Raw genomic sequence first — 21,812 nt, forward strand, 5'->3', positions numbered from 1 at the left:
AAGTAGAAAACTGGTAGATTTAGGACATCACACAAACCAAGGAAGTGAAACCTGATTGAAAGAGGAAATGATTTTTATTCAGACTATTTAAGAGTTTAGGGTTTGTTTTTGTTAACATCTATTAAATTCAAATACTTGAAAAACATTTGGAAGAAAAGTTCTTTGTTAAAAAAAATAAAATCAACATCAGTAATACCTGATATATATATATGGTTTTAAAAAAAATTAAGGATTTCAAGTTCTCTTTATCCTTCAAAGAGGACTCCCCTCACCCTCACATTTGCAGATAACCATTAAAGAACATTGATGAGATGAGAACATTTGATCTGGCAAAGTGTAGATGCCTGTTAGAACAGGAAGTATACATCTCAAAAAGATGGCACATTTTAGAGAGACCGTACTGTTCTAGTATTACCTAAGCTGGTTTCTTCTGATGGGATGGGTTCTGTGATGGTTCTGTCTTCTTTTCCAACCGCTACACCTGTGCTTTGACTTGGTCTTTGCCACATTGGGTGAGTAAATGAGTTGTTAGCTGCAAAAAGAAAAGGAAAAACAACGGAGCTGTAGTGGGTTTTGGGATTCCATTGCTTCACTGGGCTCCTGGAAGTATTGCTTGCCACTTACCTTGCATTATTCGACAACCAATCAGCTCCACCTTAAATGCTATTCTTTGATGCCAGGTCTGTGGAATGATCCGCACGTATCGGGCCACCATAGGAGGTATAAAATTATTACGTACTACGTCCCCATAATTAGAGTTGCCTTGGAATACCTGCAATTTAAAGCACATAAACTCTTTAATTGCTGTGTTTTCAGAGTGAGTTGTTAAAAATACAGAACATCTTAAATGTAAAGAGGGACACTTGTCAACCTAAAACTCATTCAAAAATATCTTCAACTGTGTTGTAACTTTAGGATTATTAGAAGTAAATTTTAAAAGAAATTTACTTTACAGTTTTTGCTAAAGTTCACATTTTGTGCTTAATTCAGCGTGGACAAAGAAATAAAACTAGCTATTTTCATCTTCTGATCAGCACTGTGCTAATGCACGCTACTGTGTTTGAATTAACAATACCTCCTGCATCAAAAGCAAAACAAAACTTTTTATTGAAATCAAATCATGAAAAATGTTTTGTAAACTACAGTACTTCTTTTCTTCAGCAAAATCTAAATGAGTGACCAAAAAGAAGTTACTCACCTTGTGCAGTAATGATGATTCTTCGAGATGTGTGTCCCCTTATGGGTGCTCTACCGTAGGTGAGTCTGCATCCCTGTGATGCTCATCGGAGAACTTTGGTAGCAGTGTCCGTTTGGCCTGATCATGTGCTGTCTCTCCTCATGCTGCGCCATGAGGCTAGCCAGCACATGTTGGCTAACCATTCTCAGTTCCTTCGCTGCCGCAGAATCAGTGAGAACTCAGAAGTAGAGGGGAGAAGGGCGGGTAGTGGAACACCTATAAGGGGACACATCTCGACGAACCATTGTTACTGCACAGGGTGAGTAACTTCTTCTTCTTCAAGTAGTGTCCCTATGGGTGCTCCACTCTAGGTGACTCCTGAGCAGTGCCCCCCTGGGAGGGCTGGGACTTCGGCGTCAGGTTAGTTACAGATGACAGTACTGTGGAGCCAAAGATGGCATCAGAGGCAGAATCCCTGGTGATCGCGTAATGTTCTGCAAAGGTATGGACTGAGGCCCATGTCACTGCTCTGCAGATCTCTGAGATGGGGACATTCCTGAGGAAGGTGACAGATGAGGAGATTGATCTCGTGGAACATGTACGGATCGAGTCCGGAGGGGTCATGTTACGAATTTGATAGCACTGTCTGATGCAATTCGAGACCCACTTGGAGAGTCTTTGGGCTGATATCGCTGAGCCTTTACACCTTTCCGCCATAGAGAGGAACAGTCTAGGGGATTTCCTGAAGGCCTTTGTTGTATTGAGGTAGAATGCAAGGGCTCTCCTAACGTCTAAGGTATGGAGTATGGCCTCCCTATTGTCTCGGTGAAGCTTGGGGTAGAAGGTTAGACTGATCCATGTGAAACGAAGAGGTCACTTTAGGGATGAACCTTGGATGCTGCCTAATTGTAACCTTTGTCAGGGAAAAGGACTGTGTACGGGGGATACGCCATCAGAGCTGCTATTTCCCCTATTCTTCTAGCCGAGGTAACTGCAATCAGAAAAGACGTTTTCATCAATTGGTATGGTAGTGAAGAAAGTGGCCATAGGTTCCAAGGGGGGGCCTAGTCAGTCCTTTCAGCACTAGGTTTAGGTCCTATGAGGGGATAGGAAGTCGAGGTTGAGGGAAGAGGTATGTTATTCCCTTAAGGAACCTTTTAGTGGTCAGGTGCAATAGTACTGAGCACCTCTCTACAGGCTGGTGAAATACTGTAATAACTGCCAGGTGGACCCTGAGAGAGCTCAGGGATAACCCTGATTGTTTAAGGGTCAAGGAATATTCCAGAATATGTGGAAGAGTTTCTGACACCGGGGAGATTTGTTGGCACCAAATCTGGAACCTGGACCATTTCTGCAGGTTGGTGCATTGTATGGAGGACTTTCTGCTGTGCAGTAGAACCTCCTGTGCTTCCTTTGAGCAGGAGCGCTCTAGGTGCTGGAACCACGTAGGAGCCATGCTTTGAGGCAGAGGATTCCCCAGGTTGGGATGTGTGGTATACCCTTTGTCCTGAGAGAGAGGGTGTGAAGTGGCCGGAATGGAGATCAGTGGACACATCACGAGCTGCATCAGGTACGGGTACCAGGTCTGTCGCGGCCACGTGGGAGCAATCAAAATTATGTAAGCTCTGTCCCCTCTTTATCTTAGCAGACCCTTCAGCAGAAGAGGGAAGGGGTAAAGAAGGCCCTTGTCCCATGGGGGGAGGACAGCATTGCCCAGCGAGTGCTGTCCAATCCCCACCCTGGGACAGTATTGCAGACACTTCTTGTTCTGGTAAATGGCAAACAGATCTGCGGACGGTGTTCCACACTGTGTGAACAAGTTGTGAAGTACCGATAGGTGCATCTCCCACTCGTGGTCATATGGAAATTTGTGACTGGGCTTGTCCACTATCGAGTTTTGCGTGCCTGGGAGGTAAGCCGCAGACAAGGTGATGTTGTGAGAGATGCACCAGTTCCATAGTTTCATGGCCTCTATACATAAGGAGGGTGATCTGGCTCCTCCCTGAAGGTTGATATAAAACATGCAGGCTACTTCTGTATGTGATCCGGTTATCAGTGGGAGGAAATGGGTTCAGGTGTTCCTGACCGCTCTTAACTCAAGGAGATTGATGTGCAGGGATATCTCCACAGGCATACACGACTTGTGCCTCCCAATACTGGGGGGCACAATTTAAAGGGGAAGACATGTGATGGGGACCTCACTCATACTGATCTCTCCAGTGCCAGATGGGCCAATGCCACTGGTGGTACCGTCAGCTCACGTACCGGGATGTTTGCCATTCTCTCTCTGTGCCAAAGAGTCCGTGGGCCTATCAACGGTACCAGACAACGATGGTTGCCGTGAGGCATGGGTGTCAGATGATCTCGGTGCTGGCAGCGCAGAGGATACCAAGCGAGATGGTGATCACTTTCGGCTATTCCTGGGCTCGCTGAGGGGACTTCCTGCTCTCTTTTTGACTTGTGAGAGGGGTCCCTGGACTGTTTCTTCGACCCACTATCCTTCGAAGTCAAAGGTTAATGGGAAGGCTCACGCCCGCCATAGGGCTGGGGTCGGAGAGCTGCCTCCATAGAGATGATTTTCTGGTGGCACTCTGTCCTTGTGGGATCTCAGTCGGCCCTCACAAAGGCAGCGAATGCACTGGGAGTACTTGTCCATGACTGGGATCGCCTCACTGCAAGTGCGACACTTGAAGCCAGGAGAGCTGGGGATACCCTTCACCATTGCTGGGGGTCAACACAAGAACAAAGTCTTTTCTTCTTTTAGGCACAGCCAAATAAAGAGTCAGAAGAAAGCTAAAAGGTTTTTAAAAGCTAAAGATTTTCAAATGAAAAGCAAGTTAACGATCTGCTAACCAGCTAACGGACAGCTAAAGGTTCCGTCCCTAGCCAGGGGCAGTTGAGAAGGAACTGAGGATGGTTAGCCCGCACTCGCTGGCTAGCCTCATGGCGCAGCACGAGGAGAGAGCGCGCAGGTGTGGGCCCAACGGACACTGCTAAGTTCTCCGATCAACTGCACAGGGATGAGCACACCTAGAGTGGAGCACCCATAGGGACACTACTCGAGGAAGAACTGTTTGACTATGTTCTCTTCATTGTATTTACAAAATCTGTCTGATCAGTCAGCCCATTCTACAAGTGGACCTTTTTATTAGTTTGTTTAAATGAAAAGTGTATAAACCTGAAGCCCTGGCTCAATTAATTCTGTTTAAGATCATATATAACAGTTTCTTATGAGATTTTTAAAATGATGGCGTAATGTAGAACCAGTTAGAAGTTTACCCTAATGGAACTTTGATTCACAAGGAATTTAAAAACAATCAAGTCAATTTTTTTAAACTTTTAAGAATTATCATTGTGGAATAGTGCAAACCTGCAAACTTTAAATATCTAGTTTGCATAGTTCAGAGCCGTTACTGTACCAATTTTTCACTGCAGGCAAAAAACTGAGGCTGTAGAATATTAAGGGCATGGCTACACTTGCAGATGTAGAGTGCCGGGAGTTAAACCAGCCCTTGGAGACAGCAGCAGGGAAAGTGCTACTGTGCGTTCACACCGTGCTCCTTGTGACCATGGAGCATGTCCACATTAGCAGCTCTTGCAACACCACAGAGAGCAGTGCATTGTGGTAGCTACTCCAGTGTGCAAGTGGCTGCAGCGTGCTTCGGAATGGGTTTGCAAAGCATGGGGGGCTGTGTGTGTCAGCATGCTATCTTGTAAGTTCAAACAACGGCAGGGGAAAGGGGGAAACCTGACATCAGCTCCCACCCCCCACCTCTCTCTCTCTCTCACTCACACACACACACACACACACACACACACACACACACACACACACACACACACACACACACACACACACACACACACGCTTGCCTTTGCAGCAGGAGCATTCCACAGTAATGGTTTGCTTTGTGTCCTGGAGCAGATAAGCATGAGGGCTGTCAGAAACGGAGCTTTGAAAGGGGATATCCGCATGCCTGCGGCCTAGTTCAAAACAATGACGAGAGTGGTCACTTGACTTCAGGGTATTATGGAACGTTTCCGGAGGCCAATCACAGCTCAGTAATGCAACATGTCCTCCACGCTGACACCCCAGGGCGCAGCAAGCTCTATGCTTCTCGTGGAGGTGGATTACCAGGAGTGCTCCAGCTGCAGAGTCCAGGCACTCTAAGTGCCTTGCCAGTGTGGATACCTCAGGAGTTATGGCACCCGGGGCTGATTTAATGCACTGTAACTTGCAAGTGTAGCCAAGGCCTAAAAATCCTGAGGAAGTCCACATTGTGCAAACGAAATTTCTCTCCAAATGATTTAAACTACAGGATACATGGAGATAATAAGAACCCACTTTCTCGATTCAGAATTTTAGGGTCTGTAAAGATCCCTCTAAGCAAGATTTTGGGTATAATGAGAACTGATGATCAGTTAGGCTCTGGTGCTGCAACATGCTGAGCTCCCACATGTTCCTTTGAAAATAATGAGAGTACACTCAGGATCAGGCTCTTGGGATTTGTTCAGAGTAGACCAACATGGAAATTCAATGTAATTACACCAGTGCAACCCTCTAATGTAGGCCTTGTTTACATGAGATATCTGCACTGCTTTCATTTTAGTTTTTAAATCAATTTAAGTTAAACTTGTGTATACTCTTGCATGGACATTTTGGCTTAAGAGCAAGTATTTTGGTTTAGTTTACATCGATTCCTTGAGCTAATGCAAAAAGTGGCCAAACAGCCTTTTTGCACCAGTTTAACGATATTGGTTTGAAATAGCACCTTTGCTTAACCTGGGGTAACTTTTGTGTGTAGCTAAGCCCACAGACGTACTGCACCAGTAAATTACATTGATCCAGTTACACTGATGAAGACTGCCTAATCTTTCATGACAGTGAAAATCTTTCCTTCAATATCAAAGCATCTTAGAGAATTTTTTCTTTCGTGTTCCCATCCCCCCCTTTACCTTTTCTTCATTGCTTAGGATTCCTTTGTAAGTTCTCCATTTTGAGTTGTTATTTTTATAGTTCATAATAAAGGTCTTTACATAAAAGTTAAACTTCAGCATAGTAGATCCTGTAGTCCTAATCCCTTGTAACAAAAGAAAAAACATATTTTGTTAGCTTTTTTTAAAAGGAACATTTTCATACACAACTCAAAAAGGAAGTGTGTTAAAAATATAGGTACAGTTCTGTCTAAAAACTATTCATTCACCTCTCAAACTAAGTTTGGAGATCAAAAAAATCCAACAGGTTTGGGGAAGAAAATCAGTTTTATACTATGAATTTCATGGCTTCTGTTGTGGACCCCTGACCTGATCTTGGAAAGTCTATAGTTTTGGGTAAAATATAATCCATTTGCTAAGCATGTTTATAGAAGTAATAATGGAAGTTATTGAAGCTGTACCAGTAAGGAGGAGGAGAACCAAAACATATGTAGTAAAAATAGGCTTGGCAATAGTTTTAAGCATTAAGGACTTAGAATGACACCTAATAGAAGTTGGCAGTTGGCATAAGTTAGCATGAGTATTATGTGCTTGACCAAGGCTATGAAATAATACATGCTTGACCTAAGGTTATAAAATCTAGCAATACGTATCCTTTAATAGTTTAGCAGTGCATCATGTAATAAACAGATAAACCCAACTGAACATATGCTAAAATCTTAGGGGCTTTTTGCAATAAAAGCTAACCACATTAACATATCAAAACTACTAGGAAAGGGACTGACATGAATTATTGGGTTAACTGTCGGAAATGTAATTATGGTCAACCAGAATACCACATATGAACAAACAGAACCCTAAAATTGGTCTCCTGGAATACCAAATATAAATAGGGGTCTGAGACTTGATCAGATATGCTCCCAGATGTATGTGGATGGAATGAAAAAAGGCGCAGAAAGGGTTGTCAAACCCATCTCTAGTTGGGACACCGGGATAATGGCATGGGCTGCCAGGCAGGAAGCCTGGCCCAGCAATTTCCTCTTGTAGTGGGCTCCACTGTTTCCTCTATCTTTGGTTCTAATGGTCTCCATAAGATTACAAGTATGCACAATGTAAAATTGTAAGTAATGTGGGAAACCACGTTACTGTACTTAATCTTATTTTATTTACGTGTATTGATTTTTCTACGGTTTCAATTATATTTGTATTAACTAAAACGTAACGTTTCCGTGTGTGCTTCACCTTCTTAATTAACTCTAAGTAATCACCTAAATAAAGAACTTGTTTTTTGTGAAAGGTGTACTTTAAACCTTAGATTAATCCCAGGCTACACTGTCAAACCAATCACTGTTGCTACATGCAAGACGTATTTAAAAAGAACTCCATCACCAATGCAGGAAGAGATTTCACATGACAGATTTAAATTATATGGTTAGGAAACTTTCAAGATGCTCTTTATGTAAATACATGCCATGGAATTTTAAAAGATTACTGACCCAAAAATGGCAATGGATCTCTCAGATTATGGTCCATTACGAGGGTCTTTATCCATATACAAGTGACTAATTTATATATTTTAGACAATGCAAGGAGCTCGCAACAGGAGCGCCTTTCATGTGAACATACCATTGTTTCAGTGACCAGGCTTAGACAGTCATTTATTGATACAGGGAGTTCATCATAAATAGACCCTAAAGAGCCATTTACAGGTTGATCAGGACACAACAGCCAAGCTCTATTGCTGACTGTGTGAATACATTGTAGAATGTCTACAAAGTAATGTTTACAGATAATTGATATGTCAGAAGGCATAAAAGATAGCTCAGCCCAAACCTGTGTTCCTGTATTCCCTACTCAGGAATTGCTGTCTACCCTGTTTGTTAACTGCATCCACAACCAAGGAATTTGGTGTGAGATAGGAAAAGAGGAACTCTGTGCCCTTTGATAGCACATAATATTTTTTGTCAGATGTCTTATAAGTTGGTGGAATTGTTGCTGGGGTCTGCCAAATTTGCCTAACCAGTTCCATGATGGCATCATTCATGGGTAGGGCAACTTTAGAGGAGGTAGATGTGTGTCAAATGTCAAAAAGCTTGTGTTGCGTTTCCTGAACTTCTTCTAGAGAGATGTCCAAGGAGCTGGCAACCCTCCTATTGAGGTCTTGAAACTGTTAAAGTCATCCCTAGCGTTTGGGGGGGGGGAGGGGGGCACACGATGCTGTCATCAGGAGAAGAAGAAAAGTGAAGGGTGGGTTCAATGTCCAGGTCAGAGGGTTCATCCTGTTCTGCTAGAATGTCCTCAGGGGGCTGAGACGGTCCTGTTACCGACAGTGCAGGTGATGGATGTGTGCTCTCCCTGGGAGGTTTGTGGTGGTAAGTGGGATGCGCCATCCCTTGTGTCCAACACAGCCACTGTGGTGGAGGTGGCATGGGTGCCATCCATGGGTACCCGTACCATTGGGATTCTTTGTGTGCAGTGTGGAGGCATGTCCTGCCGTACTGCGGATGGGAGAAGAGTGGTGGGAATAAATCTCTCCACCATCGACATTATCCTTGTCGCTCGAAAGAGCGGGAGCTGGGTGAGATGGAGTAGAAGGGTGATTTGGTACTGAGCGAGTCAGAGTAATGTCAGTGCTGAGGATAGGTGACTCAGGCATTGAGGAGACTGCCAAATCCTTTTGTATAAGAATTGACTCTTGGTACTGATGGTGGCATCTACTACTTAGAAGTAGTGCCTCTGTCAGAGGCTGCAGTAGGGGACTTCTGTCCTGGGGGAGTCCTGGCTTCTGGCTCAGATGCTGGCCTGCGGGACTTCTCCTTTAGGAGCAGCTTTAGCTGCAAGTCCCTGGCTTTCCTGATCCTGGCTGTTCGCTTAAGGCAGTGCGGACACTTTTGAAGAACACGTGTCTCGCCAAGGCAGCGGACACACTGAGCGTGCCTGTCTGACACTGGAATCGATAGCCTATAGGTGAGGCAGCATTTAAAGCCCAGAGAACCGGGCATGCCCCTGAAGGGAGAGTTTCACCCTCCCCTGAGGGGAGAACTGGCAATAATGGTTCAACAAAAACCTACTTCTAATCAGGAAAACAAATTAGGATTTTGGGGGGGGGGGGGAATTAATGGGGACAAAAACGAAAAAGGGCTGACAATATATAATAAAACTAGAACTAACTTGGGTATATTATTTTAGCTGAGCTCTGAGGTGCTGCTGAATGCTCTGACTCGTAGCCAAAGGCGGTAGAGAAGGAACTGAGGGAGGGTTGGTTACACAGCGCTAGTGAACCGCCTGAAGCAGTGCGAGACGGGGACCATGCATGTGACCCAACCGGGCACTGCTACCATAAATCTCTGATTAAGAGCACAGGGATGCAAAAACACCTAAAATGGAGCATCCACAGGAACATCACTTGAAGAAGAACTTAAGCCTCAGGCTTGGGAACCAGCCATGTTATTCAGTAGGTAACTTACCCGTTATTCTCTTTTTCTCTCCCAAGTCTATTTCCAACCACTCCCGGTGGCTGCTATGGTTGGAAGCCCATGAAATCCCTTGGACTTGAAGCCAGGCCTTGTCAGGAGACCACTGAACACTTTCCCCAATTTCACTGGTCTCTTCCCAAGAGGACGATGCTGTAATATGGCTGTTGGGGATGAATCCATCTCCCAAACTCAAGGATTTATTGCAGCCTAGAAGGAATTCCAATACAGAGAGAGATGGAAGAGAGAATTTGCATTTTCCCAGCATATCCCAGCAAGGTCACCCACAACAACCAGCTCATATAATTCTTCACCCTGCTGTTTCTCCCTATATCCATTAGGCATAATGTTTGCAGCAGGCAATCCAATATCAGATTACTATGGTCCCTCTCCTTCAGCCAGCCTCAGTCCCACCTCCCTGAGAATGAAAGTGGAACTCCATTCATGTACCAGCACCACAGATGTAATATTATCACAACATCATGGCAGCTGCTTCTCAACCACATGTATTTGAATGATTCCTGGCTTTTTCTTTTCCCCAATCACAAGCTATAGTTGTAATACACCGGCATCCTCAAAGCCACCACATTATAGGTAGTTTGACATTTTTCAGGTTATTTTAGCTTTTACCGGGAAAAAAATTGCAAGTCAAGACTTGAATATCTAAAATAAAAGTATTTTTCTTACCATTTGAGGTAAACACAAACCGCTTGTCTGAGAGTGAGCCGCTATAAGAAAACAAAGGGGGGGGGGGGAATGACAAAAAAAAGAGTTATTGAATATGTCAGGAGCTGCTCATACAAACTAGCCCAAGATCAGTATATTCACTTTGGGGTGAGAGTATTCTGTATCTAACATAATCTCTCAGACCAGATAGACAATCTTCAACATCTTCTTGCTATTCCTCCACCTCTTGTCAGGGCACTCCTGTTTTTGCCATGGTCTCTCAATGACAAAACTCAGACCATCCTTTACAGGTTCTGGCATATACAAATTCTTTGAAATGATTCACCTCTCCCCCAACCCAGACTATCATCCTCAAAACACATTTCCCCTTAAGCATCTCCACTATGCAGAACCTATGCTACTTTGGGGCACTTTTATGCTAACCCAATTTCCCCATTTGCTACTGAAAAGCCACTAAAGCAACGGAAAAGCCACCAAAACCATCACAAAGTGCCAAAATGCCAAGTTAACAGGAGCTCTGTATCTAGCCACCATGCACTGCTCAAACAATGAGCCCAATTTTCCTCTCACACGAATGTAAACCAAGAATAACTCAACTGAAATCAATGGAGTTACACTGGTGTAAATCCAATTTAAGTGCAAGGATAATCAGACCCAGTTAGTTAAACTTAGTGTTAACTGAATCACACTTTAGTCTGGTCTTTAAATGTGGCCAAATGATACCACAAACGGGTTAAAAAGAAACACTCATTCTCTAACAGGGCTAAAAAAAGAAGTTTTAATCTGGTTATAGCATGGCTTTGCCATAATCAAGTTCAACTAAAGTTTTAAAAATGTCTCTTTTGTCTCTGAAGACAGGGCCACATTTTTTGTCTTCTCTCCCCACTTCCCCCACCCATGGAGTTATTTTAATATAGGACATTAAACAAAAAATAATCCTGCCTCACTCCACAAAACCTCACATAATAGTGCAGAACAGTAAAGTAGCAAAGATTTTAAAAAGTGACTACGGATTATGGGTGCCCATCAAAATGTATCTTAAAGGGGCCTGATGTTCAGAGGGATGGGTGCTTGGGCTTCCTGAAAATCTATTCCCTTCAGGATTTTGCCAGTTAGGCACCCAAAAATGAGTAGTACAGTGGTGCCCAAACACTTCCTGTCGCCCCTCCCCACCAGTAATGGAATCTGTCCGCGCTCCCCCTCCATTAATGCACAGTTGGCTCAGCAGAGGAGCTTGGGCTGAAGGCAGAGCTGGGGGGTGAACTGGGGATGGGGGACGAGCTGAGGCTAAAGGCTGGCTTGGGGGCAGAGTTGGGCTGAGGGCGGAGTGGGGCTGGAGCAGGGGATGGAGCAGGGCTGGGGGTGGAGCAGGGGGCAGAGTGGAGCTGGGGAGCTCCCTCCCTGACCATGCCCAGCGCCCCCCAAATGTTCCTCTGCACCCCTTTAGGGGGGTGAACCCCACAGTTTGAGGACTGCTCTAGTCCCCTTGGAAAATCTTTGCGAGAATGTTATGCTTTAAAGTAACTTCTGTACTTAAATGACAAAGGAACTCCCCTCCAGGTTGCTTTTTCACGGTCATCCAGGACAGTTTGTCCTCAACTCTAGTCTGCGGGCTAATAGTGGCCCACAGAATTAAATATTTTGAGAACCAAGCTATAGCAAACTGGGAATAGAAAGGGACGGGTGGCCACATGAGAAGACCAGTCAAAGTACCACTTCCCTTCACCACTTTCTAGATAGGGAATATTGGTGATTAAAGAAAAACCAAGACTTTCAGAAATAGAGACTGTACAGAGGGAGTTGATTTATTTGGGGGTTCAGGTGAGTCAAAGCAGCAAGTGCAACTAGTAGTCCTCTAGGGCATTTCTCACAGATGGGCCCTGTATGCTCTATGTCAGAATTTTACATTACATCCAAAAGCATATGTAAGGCAAAAGCATGTTTGCTTATTTATTAAATACAAAGTGGTCCACTGTCAAAAGCATGGCTCACAAAGCCTATCAAATCAATGAATTATAATACTCCTTGAGCAATGTTTACAAAGGTATCTCTTACAAAGTCTTTTTTTTTTCTTTTTTGCATCAAAGAAAGGCACTGAAATTCCGTCTAAAAGAAATGCCTCTAACTTTAGCTAAAAGAGGGAAGGTTACAATTTCTAAAATGTTTTTAAGTTTAAGAAGCTTTTACAGTTTGCAGGTCATTAAAAATGGGCTAATCCAATTACTGTAAATCATCATTTTCATATTGTGATAGGTGGCATTTCTCACATAACATTCACTTTCTCACATAATGTAACAGTCAGTAAGGCACACTACTATAAAGCTCCTCATTTCCTTATTAATCTTAAGAGTTCTGTTGAGCAGATAGTGAGAGCTATAAGGCTCTTGTGATGATACTTGTGCAAAGAAAGATTCTCTGTTGCACTACGTTTACATTCAAAAGAGGACTTTAATAGTAGAGTCCACCTCAAGGAGATTTTGTAAACAATGCTGTTTAAACCCAAACCTTAACCTTAATCTGTACAATTCCTAAACAATTATCTCTATTTTCAAAGACAGAAAAATACTCTTGCATGCTCAGAGTCCCTCACAGGTAAGAGCCCTTTGTTTTTGTTTTTTATTTTGTTTAAACATTTCCGGGGAATTTATCAGCATTTATTTTATTTTTTTAAATTAGCAGTGGGTGAAAAATCTGTAAAAACCAAACATGAAAGGCCTCTGGGTGTGGGACGGGAGGGTGCCTGGTAGTCACCAGAGGCAGTGGGTTGGCAGGAGGTGATAGGAACCCTATTTCCTGTGGGGCCTGTTGCTGCAGCAGTCTTGGGCTGGAACCTGGCTCCCTACCCATCTTGCTCCTCCACAGTGCAGCAGCAGTAGCTGCCAATGGTAGTTACCCTTCTCTGCATAGGCACACTGTGCCATCCAGCAGGGACTTCAAGAAGGGAGCCAGGTCTGGGGAATTCCAGCACTTGCAAAATTCAGGTTAAAAAAATCAGTAAAACCCAACACACTTGCTTTTTTCAAAATCTGCAAATTGGGGGGGGGGGGGGGGGGGGGGAGGGAGGAATTCAGTAAAAACTGAAGACAAAGGGCCTTACTCATAGGCAAGCTTGGGTGACAAAGTAAAAGCTGATACATTTGCACTTAAGATGTCAGAAATGCCTGATAAATCTGAGCCATGGCCACTATATCTTCATTAGACAATACATGTGTCTAGATCCACACATAGATCATGGAAACTACAAATCACAGATAACAGAGCATAAAAAATGAAGCCATAGAGGCCAAGGTCAGTTCTGGGGAGCTGGTAAGTGAGCAATTCATAACTTAACCATCAAATTATAATACAGACACATTTACGGGCTCAATGCACACAAGCAGAAGTAGCTTTTGATGAGATCAACTTCAGTTAGAGTCACTAAATGAAATAAATCTTTAATACTGAAATCCACTGTAAATGAGATTTTAAAAAAGTATAGAAAGCCTTTATTTAAAGGAGTATTTAAAACTCATAAAATACTATTGTTTAGGTGCCAAAGAGTTATCCTTTCCAGCGCTGACAGTTCTGAGGCGTTTTAGTTATCGTGCATGTGTTCCGAGAACAGAATAGCTATTCAGTGTTTGAAATACATATTACGAAACCCTTTTAAAAACTTGAAATACAGATACAGTGTGTTTTCCTACTAATTTTGTCTTTTATCTTTCTGGCAAACACTCACTTCACTCATATTTTGAAATACGATGAAATTATTCCCCTCTCACCTCCCAATTTAGTTCTACGATCAGTGGTCAATCTAATCCTGTATCTTGATCCCAACAACAGCAAGTACCAGATACTTAAGGGCTGGGTGGCATACCTCATAATGGACAGTTACGAAATAACATGCTCATGAGGGAAGTTTTTTCTAATCTTCGGTCCCCATGCAGTTAGTGGCTGACTTATGCCTGGAAGCACAGGAGTTTATAACCCTGATACATTTTGGGTGAAATCCTAGTCAACAGGAGTTTTGCCATTAACTTCAATAGATTCCAGATTTCACCTTTGTGAATATTCTTAGTACTGCTCACAAAGAAATGGTTTGACTGGGTGATCACATGATGTCAGGAGGGCTTGGAAAAAAAAACTAGGGGGAGCGGGAAACTATGGGTGAAGAAAAAATATTCTCCCAGGCACTCAGCCTGCTAGAATGCTTGGGAGAGAGGGCTTCCCTCCCCACCAATAAACACCTCACCCATATTCCTGATATTTTAAAATTAAAAATATTAATAATCTTCCTGAGTGACACAGACAATTGCTGGAAGTGCTCACTGCACAGTTAGATATTTTAAGAGGTTTTATTTTTGCCTCAGGTGTAATACAATTAGGGGCAGCAGATAAATGGTAGCTCTAGTAATCTTAAACAGTGCTACAAAAAGCTTGTGAATGTATTTAAAGTTCTCATTAAACTCCCCCACTTCTCAGCACTGCTATTTATTCCTTCAAGCCTATTATTTTAATGTTTTTGAGGTTTTTCCATTAGTTCATCATTGCTTTTTTAACATAGTGACTATTTAAAAGGTATGATTTTGTCTGCAGAACACCAAAAACCTTGTGTATTTGCGAACCAGGTGGTTTGATAAATATGTGAAAAGAGAGAAAGAGCAGCACAATCTAAAATTTCTAGTCATTAATGCACCAATGACTTGAGACACTATGTCTCTGTGTCCCAAAACTAATGCCATTTTAATTAAGTGTCAGCAAACCAAATGACATTGTGTATTACATTAATCTTCCAAAGGTCAACTATTAAGTGAGAAACACTTAAACACTTCCAATTTTTTTCTCTTCTGAAAGAGGAAGAGCTGACAGTGTCCCATCTGTTCCCTCTCTGATGTGGTGGGTTAATTATGCCTCCAGGGTTGCTTTCAAACACAGAATAAAAAGACAAACTACTGTGACACTTACTCCTGTGAAAGGATGCCATTGGCCAGGATGCCTTTGTATCGACTTACTCCTTTCTGCTGAATCACATTGATCTGGCCACCCAGCTCATCTGCAACAACACCTGCGTGTATGGCTGATTTGCACAATAAGGAGGTCTGGAATGCAGAAACCAGAACTCAAACAAAAGGTTAAATTTGGCAAGTTACTAAAACTTTCAAGCTCAACCCACCATTACCTCTCTCATAAGAAATCACAGATCTTCAAAATCATAAAATCCTCTGAAGACTTACGGTGAATATAAAGAAGGAAAGTACAGTATTTTTTTTTTTCTACAGGTTATGTTTAAAACTCTTCCCAAAAAACAAATGCTTATTAAACAAACAAACACACACACACACCCTGATTTGCTTGTAGGGAAAGTGCTCCAGAATCACCACCTAACACAACCCTCCCACATGCCTCCCCCCAGCAGAAGTCATTTAAAAAGGTACGATCACTGCTATTTGCTGGATAAAATTAATGTAAAACTACTTCATGGATTCGCTTATTCTGCTGAAGCCAGACACACTTATTACTTTGTGCAGGGTGAAGAACTGAGGCCTTGTCTACATTTTTGGCAAAAATTTCCCATTGCTGATAACATAGTTCAGTTTCACCATTTTTAGCAACATTAGAAGCTCTACTGTCGACTAGCTGCCACTAGCATTTTAAGGACCTCGTCAACTATGTCCACTTTAAGCAGAGTTAGATGGCACTGTACTTAAAATGCCAGCAGCTGGCCTACACTACAGCTTTCAATGTTTCTAGCACCATTAAAACTGAGAAACTGTTAGCAGCGATGGGAAAATTCTGCAAACTTTCCTTAGTGTAGACAAGGCCTGAGTGAGGCCCTGCCGTTTGTTGCTTTTCACTTCTAATCATCAGGTGTGGTAAGCAGAGCGCCCTTTGATACAAGTTGTATGTAGAATTTCCTTGTTATTTCAGCCAATTTCCCTATAATTCTCCAAGACAGAGGGGCTGAACAATCAGTAAGCTGTTTGAGGACATGCACTGGCATTTAAAACTCAATTATTACTCCATTTGTGATGAAGAAAAGTGGAACTTTATGTAGATAAACGTAGAGATGCTAGAAAGAGGTCATAGGAATCTAGGGATTCTATTCTAGAACTGTGGGGCAGCCGGTGGTCAAAGCAGGGTGTGGTATAATACAGGCATAAGCGAACCACTCAGGCCACTTTCTTCTTTAAACAAAGAACTGCTAATATAAGGCTTGATCGCAATCCATTGAAGTCAATAAGGTGCCACAAATTCAATAATTTAAGACACTGGTAATTCTCAATGGGACAAGTTTAGGAAACATGAGATATCCCAGGAAATCACTCTGAAATGAAGTAGAATTGGTGTCAAAATCCAATTCTAACTAAACTGATTTTTCCCCTAGGAGGACGGACTTAAAAAAATGGAAAGATCTGTGATAAGCAGGTAAAGCTCTGTTCAGGGAGTAACTGAGATCTGGAATTGGGGTGCACTGGATTCTCAAAAGAGAGAGAGGGAATCCTGAGATTGTAGGAATAGTTTAACATGTCAACCAGTACCACTTAGCGGACAAAAAAGGAGAGAGGGAGAACAAAAACCACAGTAGCTAGAAGCCAAAGTATCTTTCCAGTGCATGGTTGTCTGAGTGACTTACATGTTTCTTGCTCATAAATGGGTGGTTGGCTTGTTTGGTAAAATGTAAGTAAGTAAAGGTGCCAGTGAATGGGATTACTAACAGAGCTAAAAATGAATGACATTTTTGCTTGTTGTGCTAAATAACCATGAATTTTTTAGGGTTGACAACTTTGTAATATTTAAAAACTGGACACTCGAGCAGGAGTGACTCTTTCCCCAAAGCCCCGCCCCCTCCCCCAAGGCCCTCCCATCATTTGCTCCTCCTCCTGCCTTCCCCTGTCACTCGCTGCTTTTCCCCTCTCCTCCCCACTCCCTACATCAGGAGGGACTCACCTGCGGAGCTGGGCTAGGAGCTGCAGCTACTGAATGCAGGTTAGGAGGTGGCCCCGGCCGAGTAGGGTCTGACGTGTGTGATTACCTGGTGCCTTCCCGCCTCCCCCACCCGCAATAATGGGACTTTGGGTGTCTGGACAGTGTCCGATCAGATCTACTGACAAGTCCCCTTTTTGACCAGACTTTTGGGTCGAAAACCAGAGATCTGGCAACCCTAGCAACTGCCTTTGTATTCCATCTTTCTAAAGCCCACGCTTTACTCTTCATACTTACATCTCTGTATCCTTCCACTATATTCCCAGAAATATCACCTGCTATGTCTCTGCAACCAGCAGGACAGTATCTGCTGCAGTAAAAGAATAGAAGTGTATTTAAAACATGGATTGTAATGCCTGCCACACACACACACACAAAATGCCAACAAACCAAGAAATATTTTTAGAAATGTGTTCTAGCTGAGCATAAATTAGCATGTTTTTAAAAGGCAAATTTGTTCTCAGACTCAAGTTCATTAGCTTACTGCATATAGTAGGACACACAGAGAGCCAAAATAGTAATCATTTAAGTGCATTTTTTTGTTAGTTCTGCTTGTTCTGGAAATATTATTACACAAGGTAACACACTTTCCAAGCAACTCAGATAAGAAAAATATGCCCAATATTGTTCGTGAGCACAGTAAAAATTGGTTTGTGTTCCATTACGATTTCAAAACCTATTGCCAGGATCACTGACTCAAGAAACTAACCTAGAAACAATTTTAACATACCTTGGGTATGATCCTGGAAGTTACTTATTGCCCTCAACTCCCAGTGGCATCAATGGAAGTTCAGAGCTTTTAGTACCTCCAAAGGTCAAGCTCTGTATTTTTAGTTTACCCTGGCACTGCCCACTTATGCCACAAATCAAGAAAGTTTGAGCACTGTAGCAGCATCCCCTTGTCTGTCCTGGAAACTGAAGTCTCGGGGAGATGACTCTTCTGCTACTCACAAATAAGCCACAGATAATTACAGTATTATACTGAAAAGAAACTAACTTCTCAAGAAAACACATTCCTGTGGCAAACGCTCGGCTTTTCAGCACATTACAAGCAGCAAACAAGATACTTTATCCAGATACAACAATGAATAGGTCAAACAAGACACAGCGAGACAACTGCAAAGCATAGCGTTGCACTCATATTTACCTGTATTCGTTCTTCACGTGATGGTTTGCTCTCTCCAAACATGTGATTAGATCTGTTAAAAATATTACAACTAGTCATTCCTGACTGCAGAGTATAAAAGTGTAGAGAAAACTTGGCTAAACATGAAATTATATTTTAAAAAGTCTCCAGATATTATTTATACATTTACATCTTGATAGTTGACATTTTTATTAGCGGGAACGAAACAGCTATGATATCCTCCCACCTTCCCTTCCCCTCTTGCCCCTGATCTCACACATAAATCAGATTGTCTGCTACCATTAAAAGTAAACTGCACAGTGAGACTATCACATCATCAGGTGTTGGTGTTAAATGTTAGTCTTCAACAACCTGATACATCATCACCATGTGATAAATATCTGAGCCTGAAGTCTCTTTTAATAGGACTTTAATGAGAATACACTCATTTCTGCTCAGATGAGCCCTATCCCGCAAACAGTCCATGTAGGACTTCAATGGCTGCTCTGTGTGCATGCATTACTACTCTATAACTGTCCCTTGTGTTACTCCTGAGGGCATTCTGTGCCAAAAATTCAAAAATTCTGCAGATTTTATTTGTCAAATAAATGTGTAGGCTCCAGCATGGCATTGGGGAGCACAGGCCACTGGCTACATGGAGGTGGGAGATCACTGGGCAGCTCTCCCCCGGGTCATGGACTCAGCAGTGAGGCTGCACCGAACCCTGACACAGTGCAAGGACCGGGCCTGCCCAGAAACACCCCAGGGCCTTGCCCCTCTGTACCAGGTGTGGGTGGGCAGGCTCAGCAAAGCAGGATCCAAGTGTGGAGCCACTTAGCGTGGGGGGATCCAGGTGTGGGTTGAGAGGGTTCTGTGTCAGGTAATCTGGATGCAGGCGACTCAGTGGTGATCCGTGTGTGTATGGGGGGCGGGGAGGATCTGGATGCACAGGAGCCTGTTTTGGGGGGGGAAAGCGGGGGTTCTGAGTGCAACAGTAATGGGACTCTGCAGGGGGTCCAGGTGAAGGTGGGTGGGGCTCAGCAGGAAGGGGTCTGGGTGTAGGGAGGATAGAGCTCAGCAAGGGGGTCTGGGTGTGGAGAGCTCGGGGTGGTGGTGGTGTCCAGATGCTTGGGGAGTGGGGCGGGGATCCAGGCGCAGCTGGTTGGGGCTCGGTAGGGTGGGGATCCGGGTGGCTCGTTGGGGTGGTCCAGATGCAGGGGGAGTGGGGCTCGCCAGGGAGGGTCTGTGTGTGAGGGGGTCTGGATGCACAGGGGTTGGGCGGATCGGGGGGCGCAGCTCTCTGTACAGTGATCCCTCCCCCAGCAGCTGAGGAGCGATGGGTGCAGGAAGGGGAGCGGGGGGAGTTTGCAGAGCTTCCTATAGTTGGGGAAGAAATCTGGGGGTGGGTCTGACACGGGCCCAGATGCTGTGCAGGGGGAAGAGGAAGTCCCATCCTGCTCAGCCCAGCCAGGACTAGCAGCTGAATAGGAGCCACCAGCCGGGTCTTCCCCAGTCCCGCTCCCTGCCCCACAGTGATTTCTCTCTCTGCCGGCTGCTGGGTACCCAAAACTGCTGGGGAGGGTCGCATTACCACTCTTGTAGCTTCCCGTTGCTTTCCCATTAGAAAGTCAAAGTGGAAAAGTAAAGAAATCTGCGGGGGACACAAATTCTGCACATGCGCGGTGGCACAGAATTCCCCCAGGAGTACTTGTGTACACTGTATTAAAAAGATATATATATCAAAATTATGGTTAAAGTAGCTAAGTTCCCTGGTAATACTGGGCACCCAGAGATTGGGCTTTATGAATATTAGCAGCATGTTCATCTGTACCCTCAAGTTTTCTCTCTTTAATTCATACAGACATTTGCTTTTTGGACTCATTACTATACCTGGATGATCACTACTGGCATAGGATAACAGAAAGCCCCGTCCGGATACATGGGACCCACTCTCAAAGCGAATAGTTGCTTCATTAGTATCCAAGATAATTTCTTTAGGACCAGGCATCATATTGCCACAGTATGGTCCTAAATGCAGAAAAAATAATAAGATTTCAAAAGCTTTAGATGACAAAAATAAAATAGGGAATAGGTAGTCTTGTGATAACTAAGGAATTTCACAATAAACTCCTCCTCTTGAAGTATGATTACAAATGTTTACTTCAGATGTTTGGATTGAGACCTTTGTGGGTCTGAAACCTGAAGTTACTGTAACACAAAATGGCAAGAATCCAATCCTGTAAGTACAGTGAAAACTCTGGCATTTAAATTTCTCACAGTTTTTTAGCCTCAAATGGATAATTGATGCTCTTTGGCCTTTGAAGTATAAGATTTTTAAACAGCAGTAACCCCATTAAGGAAAGAGTGGACTATTTAAAGGCAATCCAAGGCATCTATGCAGAGTCTACAAGATAACCTATCTAGATACATAGGTCAGGAAACTTTAGCTATGACTGCAACTTAAAAACAAAAAGCATGCATGTTCTTAAAAGAAAACAAGTAGCATGAGTAGAACAGTGAAACACGCCAGCACCACTTACAGTATCAAATATTCAAAAACAATTTATTTTTATACCAATCACTGAATCTTTTTCTCTCTCAGTCTTAAAAAACATCCTAAAACAAGAAAGCCTTGAAGGGATTTTTAAGTAGACAATGCAAGTTTATTTTACAATCTTTAAATAAAAAGGGTAGCCTTCATGCTCCCATTGAAGTAGATAGGAGTTTTATTGCTGATAGCTACAATATCCCAGGATACTGGCTGGCACAGTATTTCCCTGTGACAGAGAGGTCAACCTGGGATTATTGGCACCTATTCTATTTTCTTCAGGACCCTCCTCCTTTCCCATAAAGAAAATGTCTTTGACTTGGACACTGCCCCCTGCTCTTTCCTACTGCTCCCTGCTCTTTCCTACTGAAAATAAGTAGGAAGAGTACCAAGAAGTAACTCAGTCTCTGGCCTCCCCTCAACCACAGATGCCCCATAAACTAGGAGATAGTTTATACCCATTAGTCTTCATTTATGAGGATGTGTAATACTTACTCTCCAGTAAGATGTTGTATGTAAGTTCACAAAGAGACTTCTATTAAAAAACATTTGCCCTATAGAGGCTATATATTTTTCAAGTCAGCATCTCTCTGCTGGGGGAAATTAGGTTTTGTGTGTCCCTGCCGAAGCCCTAAGGAGTCTCTCAACCATGACTATAACCCGTCTGCCTCTCCCTCCCAAGACCATGCCCTTGAAAACAGTATAGTGGTCATTAGCATGTGGTAGAGGAGGACTGGACAGAATTTCCTTTAAAAAACACCAAACCCTACCCATTAACCATCCAGAAGGGAGTCGCTGCTGAATGAAGCAAGGAAATTAAGATTGGTCCCTTTTGGTTATGTAACCGAGAGAACTGCATCACGTTCAGGGAAAGGGAAGCTGGTAGAAGAAAAGGGTCTAGTA

General features: G+C 43.3%; 1 protein-coding gene across 1 annotated transcript in view; it reads right to left on the minus strand.

Moving 5' to 3' along the window:
- The window catches only part of DCBLD1 (discoidin, CUB and LCCL domain containing 1), a 74,898-nt gene that overhangs the window by 8,269 nt on the left and 44,817 nt on the right, over positions 1-21,812 (minus strand). The window contains exons 3-11 of the mRNA XM_026649560.2: positions 20,252-20,389; positions 18,383-18,434; positions 17,473-17,545; positions 15,217-15,350; positions 10,273-10,313; positions 9,580-9,795; positions 6,134-6,258; positions 625-772; positions 416-532 (exon numbers count right to left, since the gene is read on the minus strand). Of these exons, the coding sequence (XP_026505345.1) occupies positions 416-532; positions 625-772; positions 6,134-6,258; positions 9,580-9,795; positions 10,273-10,313; positions 15,217-15,350; positions 17,473-17,545; positions 18,383-18,434; positions 20,252-20,389 (1,044 nt within the window). The remainder of the gene's footprint in view (positions 1-415; positions 533-624; positions 773-6,133; positions 6,259-9,579; positions 9,796-10,272; positions 10,314-15,216; positions 15,351-17,472; positions 17,546-18,382; positions 18,435-20,251; positions 20,390-21,812) is intronic.

Source organism: Terrapene carolina, unplaced genomic scaffold, assembly GCF_002925995.2.
Source record: "Terrapene carolina triunguis isolate 2854851 unplaced genomic scaffold, T_m_triunguis-2.0 Scaffold85, whole genome shotgun sequence".
Lineage (NCBI taxonomy): Eukaryota > Metazoa > Chordata > Testudines > Emydidae > Terrapene > Terrapene triunguis.